Source organism: Dermacentor andersoni, chromosome 5, assembly GCF_023375885.2.
Source record: "Dermacentor andersoni chromosome 5, qqDerAnde1_hic_scaffold, whole genome shotgun sequence".
Lineage (NCBI taxonomy): Eukaryota > Metazoa > Arthropoda > Arachnida > Ixodida > Ixodidae > Dermacentor > Dermacentor andersoni.
In genome coordinates, this window is record NC_092818.1 from 164,861,473 (window position 1) to 164,874,096 (window position 12,624).

Consider the following 12,624-nt stretch of genomic DNA (forward strand, 5'->3'; position numbering starts at 1 on the left):
ACAAGCCTCAAAGTTCCATACTGGCACACACTGTCTAGAATGCTCCTGCATTGTAGAATTTGGTGTCCTTGGCAGCAGGTGACTTCTTAGCCCTCTGTCCTTTCAGGAGATGGACTTTGTGTGCCTTCTTCATTCGCTGGGAGTCTTTCTCGACAGCCCGCTGAAGAGAGAGGGCACCAGGGCGCAGGCCCAATGTTGTGCACAGGTCTGAATAAGCTTTCAGACTGCCCGAGTTGTACTTTGAAATTGCCTCGTGCACTGCTGTTTCCACAGCAAACAGTGAGGCATGCTGGTCTTTTGATACTAGTGACCATATCACTGAATGGAGACTCTCAGCCGCGTTTTGAGTTTTGCCTCCTCTGCACCGGGCCAGCAACTGAGGGTCTGAGAGGCGCTGGTACACAGGCAGGAGTGCTTCAGCAACTTTAGCTGAAAGCTTGTACTTGTGAGCTGGTGCTGGCTGCCCTTCTGCCTCAGCTGACCGGTGGTTGCACCAGCTAAGGGGGCCAGGGGGACACAGCTCATGATGGGGCTCATCATCTGTTGATGTGATGTGGTAGTACGTTGCCATTACTGCCCTTTGCATTTCCTCGACTTCCGAGTGGTTCCGCAGAGCAAGGCCATAGTAGTTTGTCAGTTTTTTGATGAGCTGCTGTGTCAGGCCCCCCTTTCCACCTAGTGGCTCTCCTTTCTTTGCCTTGGCCACCAAAGAGCGAAGTGCAGCCCCCATTCGTTTTTTAACATGATTTATGCAGTCCTCTTTAGATAGCTGCACAAAACCATAAACTTCTTCATCACATAGAGTGCGAAACATGCGGCTGTCCCCGTCACAAACTATGTTTGTGTAACGTAGATCATTTCTGCTCAAGGAGCGCCTGAAGAGCTGTAGTGCAGCCTCAACCTCCATTCTTCCAGAATTCACATCAGTGTTTTTCTGGCACTGGTGTTGCTGCTTCCATTCAGCATAGTTGGGGTCACTTTCTGCTGGCTGTCGGCTGCACCCAAGGCAGAAGTTGGACAGAACTATGCAGTCCAACACAAGCCCTGTATGGAAATCAATTATACAGCCTACGCCGGTATGGGAGCTGTGGCCGCGTGTCAACCATGTGCCATCATACACTACTGTAATGTTCTTTGAAAATGTTGTCTCCATTTCAGTGTACACCTTTTTCACTGCCTCTACAGCATCTGTGAAGATGTTGTGTGCAGCTGCCGCTGCGGCAGGCTTGAAAGTCTTTTTGAGGTGCCCATCATATGTTTTGTGGTGTAACCCACGATGCGAGACATTCATGGTGGCCCAGAAGTCATTAAGAGCAGTTGGTCCTTTCCCAATGCTCTTTATTGCTTGCATAGCTCTGATGTTGACCTCGAAAGCTCTAGAGCCGCTCTTCCTTTGTGAGGACCACTCAGACTGTAGGGTACTACCACAGGAAATGCATGAAAGTACCATCTTCACAGCTAGTCCCAGTTCAGTCTCGCGGTGCACTGCTAGGCCGGGCTGCTGACAAGTTGGGCAAAGCGGGGAACCAATCAGCGAGTTCAAAGCAGCAACTTGAACAAGCATAAACTCCTCTTCTGGAGGTGCGGGAATGGCATTTTCCTGTGAGCCAGTCAGCCCGAACTTGCGCTCCGTTGCTGAAACCGTACGAAGCGATTCGCGAACTCTCGACGCTTGCAGTTCTGCAGTTTCCGCGGACACAAATCGTGTTTCCAGGTGAGCTTGAATAGTGCGACGTTCACTGGGCGAACAGTCAACACTGCGATGAGCGGCAAGGTCGGCCGCCGGCGCATCCGCGGCAGCGAGCGTGCGCCCGCGTTGCAGCTCCGTCGAAGCGCCGGAACTCGTCGATGGCATGGGACTGCCTTCACTGGCGGTTGTTGGCTGCGGAGACATCTCGGCGTTGAACGACACACCGCGGAAGCGCGTCTCCGATGCTCTGCAGTCGGGCGGCGATGACCGCTGCAAGCTCACTCCGTAATCTGTGCTGGACGAACTTGCGACGGGACGCTCGCGTACGGCGAGACTCACTGGCATGTCGATCGTCACCGGTGAAGTAACACTGCGCCCGCGCTTCGACGGCAAAAGATCATGGTTCGTCTCACTATCGCTGGCTGGTGCTCGACTCGGCGCAAGATCCCGCAGCACGTTGGGCGAGAGATCGCACAGCACGTTGGGCGCGTACTCCGCCGATTCTGAACGGACGCTCGGCTCGGCCGAACCACCTGCTGACAATCGCCGCTTCTTCCTTGCTGTGACGGGCTTGCGTTTCCGCTTCCCGTAGGCATGCTTCGTCCGGTACTTCTTTTCGAACGTGCGCGGATCCATTGCACGTGGCAGACGTCCTCGAAACACAAGAGAAGGAAAGTCCAGAAAGGCTTCCCAGCAGCGGACAAAAGCAGACGCTCCTTGCGCTCCTTGCCTCGGCCGCCATTATGGCGCGGCGTCGACCAATGAGGAGGCGCCTTACAACGAGCCGCGGCGCAGAGCCAATCGGGGCGCGGCAGCCATTGGCTGCTCCGTGCTGCCACTCTCCTGTTTTTCTTTTTTTGTGCGCTTGCTGGCTGGCAGGGAAGGAAGGGAAGGGCTGGGACAAAGAGTCAAAGAGTCGGGCTTTCCAACGATACCAAAATGGCGGCGCTCCGTGGCGGGAAAGCCGAGCAGTCGCGCGTTGAACTTCCCGGCTTTTTCGCGATTTCGGGCGGATTTGTGGACGCCGGCACCGACAAATATATTTATTTTAAGTGCTTAGAGTTTGTTTTTCGGTGAAATATTTCAGTACAAGATAGAAATGATGCTGTAGATTCTGAAAAGCGTACTTTTCAAAAATCGATTTTTTTCGCGAAAATCGCGATCTGATCCCCGCTTCCCCCCTTAAGGGGAAATAAATATGTACATTATGCTGAAATATGCACTATATTGAAATTTGTAGTTCTGAAATATTTTTCATTGGGAATGTGCAATATGGCGGAGATGTTTAAAATATTCGTAAATTTGAGAAATTCATTAATGTGGGGCTTGTAACGAGATTTGACTGTATATATATATATATATATATATATATATATATATATATATATACAGTCAACGACTGAATTTTCGGACATGCCTGATATTTCGTACATCTTTGTGGCACCGCCACGAGCCCCATAGAATCAATGTATAAGGACATCTGAAGTTTCGGACGCTCGAACCCCTCGTCGTCCAATTTTCCGGACTTTTTGGCTCCTCGCACAGCGCCCTTGCGAAGGAAATCGACTTGCAGCCGAAGCATATCACCGCTTTGAACCACAACTAGCCGAATCTAGCCATCACACACCGATTTGGTCTGGCCACGCTGGCTATGTTCATCGCCGCAAATGGCCGCACTTCTGCCTCCGGCGGAGTTTCCGGAGTGGCGCTATTTCGTCTGTTTGCGCAGGCCACGTTTTGGCTAGCGTGGTGTGCGGCTGTGCTGTTGTGTCAAGTGTGCTCTGCAACGCTAGGCCTGTGTGTTTCGATGCTCGTCAGCGAACTCCACTGTTCGCAACTTGAGGATTTCGCTTGCCTTTGATGGCCCCCACTTCGTCTTTGTCGTCCTCGCTGATGGCATCGAAGCGCGGAAAGCAGTACCGTACCCACGGAAATAACTTTTGAACAGTTTGTTGACGCTGACAACGAGCTCAACTTCTGCGCAGAACTGACTGACGAGGGAATAGTCCGTCAGGTTGTGCGGGATTCAGTACACTCCGATGTTGAAAATGAGGAGCCAATGCCTGGGCCGCCTACAAGCGCCGAGTTGACGCGAGCACTGTTGAATCTTTCATCGGTGTACAGTGCTGACGTGACCCTTGCTCAGATCGAGGCGAGTATGATCGCATGCAACCGGAACGCCGTCCAAACAATCAACAAGTTCTTCAAGTCACTGCAGCAATAACACTGGCTGCCCGACGATGGACATGTACATAATAAACCTGCAGTCGGCTGCATACAGAGTTTTTGAACGCCTCTTTTTATAGCACATTCATTGATGCTTTGGCAGGGTTTTGGAAGCGTGGTACTTCGCCCTTTACCTCTAGATCCGAGAAAAAAAGAAAAGAGGTGCGTTTTTTTGCATGCATTCATTTTTTCGGACTGCCTGAACTTTCGGACGTTTTTACGTTCCCTAGAGGGTCCGAAAAATCGGTCGTTGACTGTAATAGAAGATAAAGAAACTAGCTGCTTTGCCACACCCTTCTTTGTTGTGCACACCCTTGGTCACACTCCTCTCCTGTCTCCCTTTCACCCTCTCTCCACCATTGAAGGAGTGAAAGGGAGACCGGAGAGGGGCAACTAGGACATGCTGTACAGGGTATGCAGCACAAAAGTGGCAGTCGCGTTTTTCCTTTTCCTTTCCCTAGAATTTGCATTCAGTTCGTTTTCTTTCCCACCCAAACACCCATTAGCCCAATTTAGTTATGGCCAATAATGTGGCATGGGAAGATTGTAGTAAGCAGTTTATTTTACCACAGGACACACACCAATGTTCAGGCTGAGGTAGCCGCTCATTGTTAGACTCGAGTATTGTTAAAGCCTACAATGCTATAAGTGGGTTCAACTGAGCTTCTTTCTAAATAATATGTTTGAATGTTTGTCCCCTCTGCCTTGTTCCTAAAACTACGTTATAACAATTATCAGCTATAGCAATGCGATTTTCTTGGCATTTGAATACTGTTATAAGTGGATTCGTATAAGTGGATTTGTAAAATGGGCATTTTACTTTGTTGTATAGAAGTTTCGTATACACTTAAATTGGAGTTTTTGTGCAAATAAGCACAGTTGCCAATGGATTTTTCTTACTCGAAAGGAAGTGCAAAATTTTTCTAATTATTGGGTAATCGAAAAAAAAAAATTTCTATGGAAAAAAAAATTCCCATTTTGTTTAATTTGAGAGTCGGTGACCAAAGATACGGTTCCGCGCCAGGTCGATGATATCTTCACACTGGCGTTACATAGCAAAGTCTGCGAAAAGTTTTGGTCCGCTCCTCCCCACCACTGGTATTTATTTATTTATGTATTTATTTATTTATTTATTTATCTATCATTGTATCCGAAGGGGCCAAGAGTATTACACGGGTTGGTGGGGGCGCGTAGTTCACAGACATGAAATCAATACATAAGGCAGGGTACACACAAAGAAATAATTTATAGCAGGAACGTATACTAACTATTAACCCTGTGAGGGTAGATCTTTTTCGCCATATGTGACCGCCCAGGGTCGATTTTTTTTATTGCAGATTCCAATTCTTCTTAGGGACTTATTTAAAAAAATATTCACCGTAATTTTTCTAGGGTGACCGTAAAGTGAGAAAAAAATATTTTGAGTTGTTATATATGTACTCTTCATTCACGAATAACAACAATAAAAAAGGAAATAAACTTATAAGAATAAAAAATTTCTTGCATTGTTACACACATAGTTCAAGGCTTTGAAGTGCGCACACGAGAATATTTCGCAAGACTCAAATGCTCCTGCTCGTACACTAATATGTACATCCATAGCGTAATAGAACTGCGTAGGTGCGCGCACTCAAGAAAACTGTGTGGTTGTATGCCCGTCAAAAAAGCAAAACGTGCGACAAAATTCCGCTAATCTTCATTTTATCGCCAACCAGGGGTAATTAGTTTTCACGAGTGCCCAAAAAAAGACGAAAAAGCAACGGAAACGCATGCACAGTGCCATCCTTCCTATGCGCACCCCTGTGAGCACTAAACGAGCGAGAGACAGGCGGTCGCCCTTTGAGCAATTAGTAACGAGATAGCCATCAGTTTTGCAAGCGCAAGAAGCCGAAACCGCGCACGGAACAAAGCCCAAACCGCCGCCTGCCTGCACGGCAATGCGATGCGTGGGAGCAAACTAGCTCTAAAACAAACCATGCAACGAAAACCTAGAGAGGGAGTCGCACGAAAAAAATTTCCTGTATTCCCACATAGCAGCCGCACACGACAGAAAAGAAAAAGTTAGAAAATTGGTGCGCTATTTAAACGTACAGACGGCACCGTAAATATTAGCATCGACCATTTTTGGACTTGTTCACGGTGCCGTATATTTATGTCATTGACTCTTAAAGGGTTAAAAAGACAAAATGCTCTAAGTAAAAAAGAAAGCATAATACTGAATCAGCTAGCTAGGCTGAACATTCATGTCAACAATGAATACTATAAGTAGGTATGCATGTAAAAAAATTAGACGTGCAGATAAGCGTTCACCCTCCAAGACGACTCTAATTTGTGAGTGAACTAGGCATGCTTGGTGACGGAGGCAATATCTCCTGATACCGTATAAGGGCTGCTCCCCCAACTTGGCAGCTAAATTTTGGGAAAAAAATAAAAAATAAAAAAAGATCTCGCCAGCAAACGGCAGCGTCATCGTGTCTCACGTACGACGCATTTCACGGGAGCCACCAGATGGCAATATCTGTCCTGCGGCTTCGTCACACGGCACTACCTGTGAGCTTCGGGCGCGTGGCACTATCTGGGAGATCTTGTCGCTTTTCTCGCCGGCGCCATTGATCCTTTGTGCTGCTGTTCATTTTGACGACTGCCTATAGCACAACCACTTGCGATGGAAAAGAGAAAAACACTTAACCGCGCACGATGCTGCGTTCAAACTTCAAGTTGTCGCATACGCCGAACAGAATGGAAAACGTGAAACCGGCCGCAATTTCCACATCGACGACAAGTGCATGCGTTGCTGGGGCGACCAAAAGGAAGAGCTGGCCACAACAAACAAGACTAGGAAAGCATTCCACGGCAAGCCTTGCAAATTTCCAACACTTGAAAAGGAGCTCATGAAATATGTCACGGACATCAAGAAAGACGGCTACGCATTGTCAATCGAGAGGGTCCGCGTCAAGGCCCTTGCAATTGCACGCCACGTGAACATTTCATCTACGGATTTCAAGGCAAACGAGGGATGGCTTCGGAGATTTATGAAGCGACAACTCAGCATCCGCCGCCGGACAACACTCTGCCAAAGACTTCCATGCGAGCCCGAGCAGCGATACCGATGAAGACATCTAGAGAGGATGTCCGCAGCTAGACGCCAGATATCCCATCGTTAGGTATATATGGCACGATTAAACAGGTTTTTCCATACGTGGATCAAAAATTGAACAAAAATTTCACACTTCCGTGGAAGGGCCGCACCCCATCAAAATCACGGAAAAAAAGTGCGGCCCTTAAACGAGCGCATACGGTAGTTTATTCCATTGATTAATTCTGCCAAAGAAAGGTTCTATTGTGAATAGGTGGTCATGACACAAAACACTCAATGGGCAGGTTTGATAATTGGGAGCAGCTATGGTAAACAATGTGAAAAAGAGACAAAAGTGATAGCAGTCTGTATGATTCCAGAGAAGACAATTTCAGGGCCATATTTATTTCAGTTATGCTGCATGTTCGATGGCAATCTTTTTCTATGAAATGGGCGCTTTTGTTCTGAAGTGATTCAAGTTTATTTACCGTATTTACTTGCATAACGATCACACTTTTTTGTGAAAAAAATTGACATAAATTCAGGAGTGCGATCATTACGCGGATTAAATTTCCCGCAAAAAGAAATTTTTTTCATCCCGTGTTTGCTGCAGGATGACAACAGGTCAACAAATAGGCGGCTGCCGCTGTATGTAGTGCGGGACACCAAAACAAATATGGTGGCCAGCGGAGCAAGCCGAACGCGTTCTTTTATTTTTTCTTCTCGGGAGTACATTACGTGCACTGAAACAGTTTCTTCCGTATCAGTAATGAATAATATCGTTAATATCGGCAAATTTGCGGCAATAATGTAGCCATGTCCACATTGAGGGGACAGAAACAGATGGGCGTGCTTAGCTGCCAGTGACATAGAAACACATGGCCGGCATGCTGCGGAAACTATCTGTCTTCACTACTATCCTAATATGGCATGTTTCCGCTAAGGGTGGGCGAATATCTTAGCTGCGTTACAAGCATCGGCGTATGAATAGGGTACTTCTAACATATCAGTGTAAATCTGGCTACTATCGTTGCCGCTCGCGATTTGTTGCGTGCCCATGAGTGCAGATGAGAAGACTCGAAAGGCACCTTTTTTTTGTTGTTGTTGTTGACCACAACCTTCATAAAGCCTACACATAATAAAGGCAAGTTTGGTTGTACCTCTTTTTCTCATGGAAGTGTGGAAAGTGATGAAAGTAATGAAATGGAGCATCTACTTAATGTTTGGTGCATGCAGACCACTTGGTTTGTCTCGAAGCGTCGTTCGCGCAGCATTCAACAGATGGTAAGCGCAATCATTATTAGCTGGACTTGGCACACGACATATCGCTGCAGCAAGTTCGGGGTGCGATCATTACACGGGAAATGAAAAATATATTTTGACCACAAAATTCAGGGGTGCGATCATTACGCGAGTGCGATCATTATGCGAGTAAATACGGTATTAGGTAAGCCTGATGAGGATTACAGGTTCTTGAAGTGTAATACAGTTTTGAGCGGACCAATGTGTTGTAAACTAAACGTTTTGTATTAGAATTGGCGAAATGCGCCACCGTTCCCTGCTGCAGACTGTGATTGTATACGTTTTCCGGCTGCTACATCCCATGCGAACAAGAAAAGGCACGAGGCGCATGTGATCAAGATCAGTATATAGCTGCCGGTCTCACATGAAAACGACGGTGCACACATTTACTTATTCCGGTACCAGCAAATCTCCGCCCGCGTCGTCACACGCTGCATTCACAGCTATAGCTGCCAAACCTATTGCGATAAGCACCTTCACCTATCTGCTTTACAGCACGAGGTGCGTAGTGCCATTGGTAGCGTACTGCACACTTTTAGTAGGCAATAATCAAAATGCGCCGCTCTGCTGTTCCCTGCTCGAGGCGGCGCAATGTGGGCATCACATTTCGCTTTGGTGGCATCCGGCGTCGCCCACCAGCTTTGACCTTGTTCTCGTTTTGCTTATCGTCTTGAATTTCCATCTCCCACATTCCCAATGTTTACCCTTTTGTAAGGTAATTTATGTGGGCGCTCTTCTTAACATGTCCCATGTTATTTTTAATGAGTAAACAGCCATACCTTGTGGTCTTCAGGCCATACACCTTCTTTTTGTTAGGCACGGCTTTAGCAAGTTTTCAGTATGATAAGGAGCAATAGTAAGTGTAACACAAAACAAACACAAATAAGCAAAAGAATACAAAGCAAACAGCAAGAGAACAACAACCCATGAGATGACGCGACCCCAGAACCTGAGCGAGAGCTTATGCAATTTTTCACATTTTGTGTTTCAGTAAGCATCATACCGGGAAGGGTGTTTGACAGGTGGATGGCACGTCAAAGTGCCAACAAGTTGAAGGCATCTGTGCTGCCATTGATCCCCTTCATGTTGAGGTTATTATGTGATCTACTATATACACTTGCACTGCATTTGACATGAAAGGTGACACCTTAAGGCGGACTACAACAAAATTATACCACAGTTAAATTTATTGCTAATAATCAAGGCAAAGTCATAGGGCTGGTATTGGGTCAAGCAGTTTTTAAGATTAGCAGCATTTCTAGAGTCCTTCAGTAGATGACAGACCCACACGTCAGTGTGTGGTGCAAGATGTACATAACTTGAATGACGGTAACTGAGCCAGTTGCTCCCTTGCTAAGGCAGCACTTGTTACCTGCGTATAGTGTGGAGTTGCTATGCCCTCCTTTCCCCAGCCTACCAGTCTCTTGGCGGTCGCTGCTGTCCCCAGAAGCCAAGTGAGCGCCCAGGTCGTCTGAGGTGCTGAGGCACTTGCGCATGGCGTCTTTGCACTGGGATCCAGAGCTGGACTTCTTGCGATCCCGGCTGCACCATTTCCAGTCGGGGTGTGCCTTGAAGTGTGCCTCTTTCACCTGTACGCATGGCAATCAAGAGCATAGTCATATGAGTAATGTTGTATCTCACACACCAAACAGTATAAGGCCCCATATGCAGTTTGGCAGAGCGACAGCTCCCGCTCCTGTGCCACAAGAAAGTTACAACTCAGTGCAGCTGAACTGTAAAAGTACTGAAAGTTGGGCGAGTTGGTAGCTACTGTTCATTATGAAACTGCACCGTGCGCACTACAAATGAGACATAAGGGAAAGGTAACACTCAAGCGCTGGCTCTCGACTCAGTTTTTACACACACGCACGCACGCACCCACCCACCCACCCACACACACACTCACACACGCACGCACGCACACACACACACAAACACACACACACACACACACACACAAAGAGCATCGGCAATGGCTTGACAAAGATAACCACTCACACTTAGCCAACCTGTGAAAAAGTTGTCATTGTGAACCTGCCCTTTGCGATACTGCACTATGATTTTGTTTGCTAATAAAAATTAACACGCAAAATAACCGAGGCCTTTCATATCAAAAAGCGTGCTGATATGTGCGTAAGTGAGACATCTATAGTACTAACTGACAAGAAATTCACCTTTTTGAGCACCACATGATTTTCTTTAGTGTATGTAGAAGCTGTGTGCTTTTTTATATTTTCTTTTTGCTTTGATTCTGAATGCTCCTACACATACTCACTTTAGTTAGCCTGAGTATTACACATATATATATGTAACTTCCTTTCCAAAAATAAATAGAGCTGTGAGTCAGTGCTTGTGTGTTACGTTCACCTTGTGTCTTGTTTGTTGTGTGCGCGCTGTAGTTTCCTAATGATCAGTGCAGCTGGACATAGACAATGAAATGACATTTGTAAGCAAGTTGAGCAACCCTTCAGTTTACGTTTAACAGTGTCAAAGGGCATTTGAGAAGCACAAATGTAAAATGCACTGTCGATGAGGAAAACGGAAGCATGAATTAAACGCATGTTTACAGTGCAAAGAGGTTATACAAATAGACTAGGATGATGCTAACTCATGCTGAATATACCGTTTCTTCTCAAACTATTAGAGCTATGCATCACTGGGTATATTCAGTCGTTCAGAAGGAGACTGTCTGCAAATATTAAGTTATGATGGCTCCTCTTCTGCCTAGGAATAGTTCAAGTGCATGGCTTGACAAAGAAAGCTTTGGTATCCGCAGTAGGAGACTGCCCCCAGTCTTAGCAACCACTTTTCTCTCCAGCTGCAGCATGAACACTAGCATGCAGGAAATAAACAAGCACAGTGCCACATGTCCTTTATTTCCAAAGCCTTTCCATGTCCTTGCTGGATTATGCATGCTGTTAGTGAAATCCATGCTACTACTCGTGTGCAAGACGCACTCATGGTATCAGGCTAATATTACCATCACGAGTGTTGCAGATAGCATGATGAGCTCCTTGCTATAGGGTGTAATCGAAAGCATGCAGCACATTCCTGCATCATCGCAAGGGCTGTCAGTTTATCCAGAAAGATGTCGACTGCCAGCAGTGTCATTCGATCCAACAACTGTGCTGTCAGTACAATTGCTATAGATGCAAGTAGTAACTTCCCTTTTTTAAGCACGAAATCGCCCAATATAAAGCTTCTATGCTTGTTGCTCTTGGCCAGAGTCTGACCCCACTGGCCTATCCCAATATGCAATGAAAGAAAAGCAAGCACATAACTCACTTTAAAGGCAAGGTCGTGGTACTGCTGCTTCTCAGATGGGTTTAGCGCATACCACCATTCACCCAAAATCTTGCTGACGGTGCGGTTGTCCTGGTTGGGATGTCGCTTGTGCACCAGTGCTCGATGACGCTTGCTGAAGATCATGAATGCATTCATTGGCCGCCTGATGTGTTCTTTCTCCTTGACCTGCATTAAGCGCCATTTGGCAAGGGAAGGGCGTGCACCTGGTGTCTGTAGTGATGTGTGCCTTAGGCAGCTGCCAGCGAGGCAAACAAGTTACGATTGACTCTAGTCAAGTGAAACTCCTAGAGACCGTATATTTTTGTTTGAAATATAGAGTCCGAGTTACCTGAAGTTGAGACAAATGAGGTCCAAAGCAAAGTTATGAGATACACAAAATTGATTATAAACACAAAACAATATACAAGAGCAAACAATTGGCCACTACCTGTTTGCATTGTAGGAAAAGGTCCTCACACACGCGTGTTTTATTACAAGAGCCCCAAAGCACAGCTCGTTTGGCAGCATCTGGCTGCAATTACAGAAACCCGACTGCAAGCCATTAACCCTTTAAGGGTCAATGCCATATATTTATGGTGCCGTCTATATGTCTGATAATTTTTCAACTCTTTATTGCCCAGCAAGTGCTGCCACCCTGTGTGGGTGCAAGTAATTCTTTATATGCTCCGTAGTCTCTTTGGTTTTCATTGCATGGCTTCTTCACGATGACATTTCAGTGACCGCACGCGCATCCACGCGTCGGAGGGCACGCAACAGTTCATTTTGGTTTCATCTCACAGGCTGTTTCCATTCATTTCGCTCCTAAAAACTGATGTCCATTTTGTTCCTAATCTCTCCAAGGGTCAACGCTGGATGCTCACCCGTCTGTTTCTCACAGGGGAGCGATTGCATCTGTTCAAAGGCAGGCGCTGGTATATACAAATGATGGCACCATGTACAAACGATATTGTCATGTTTGTGTTTTTTTTTCTCGTGACATCGGCTCACGAAAACTGACTGACCCTCGTTGGCGACGGAATGGAGG

General features: G+C 46.5%; 1 protein-coding gene across 3 annotated transcripts in view; it reads right to left on the reverse strand.

Annotated features, from left to right (window-relative positions):
- LOC126531570 (protein capicua homolog) overlaps positions 1 to 12,624 on the reverse strand; it is a 121,506-nt gene that overhangs the window by 87,127 nt on the left and 21,755 nt on the right. For all 3 annotated transcript variants that reach the window (XM_055071252.2, XM_055071253.2, XM_050179135.3), the window contains exons 5-6: positions 11,580 to 11,765; positions 9,712 to 9,883 (exon numbers count right to left, since the gene is read on the reverse strand). In XM_055071252.2, coding sequence (XP_054927227.2) covers positions 9,712 to 9,883; positions 11,580 to 11,765 — 358 coding nt within the window. The remainder of the gene's footprint in view (positions 1 to 9,711; positions 9,884 to 11,579; positions 11,766 to 12,624) is intronic.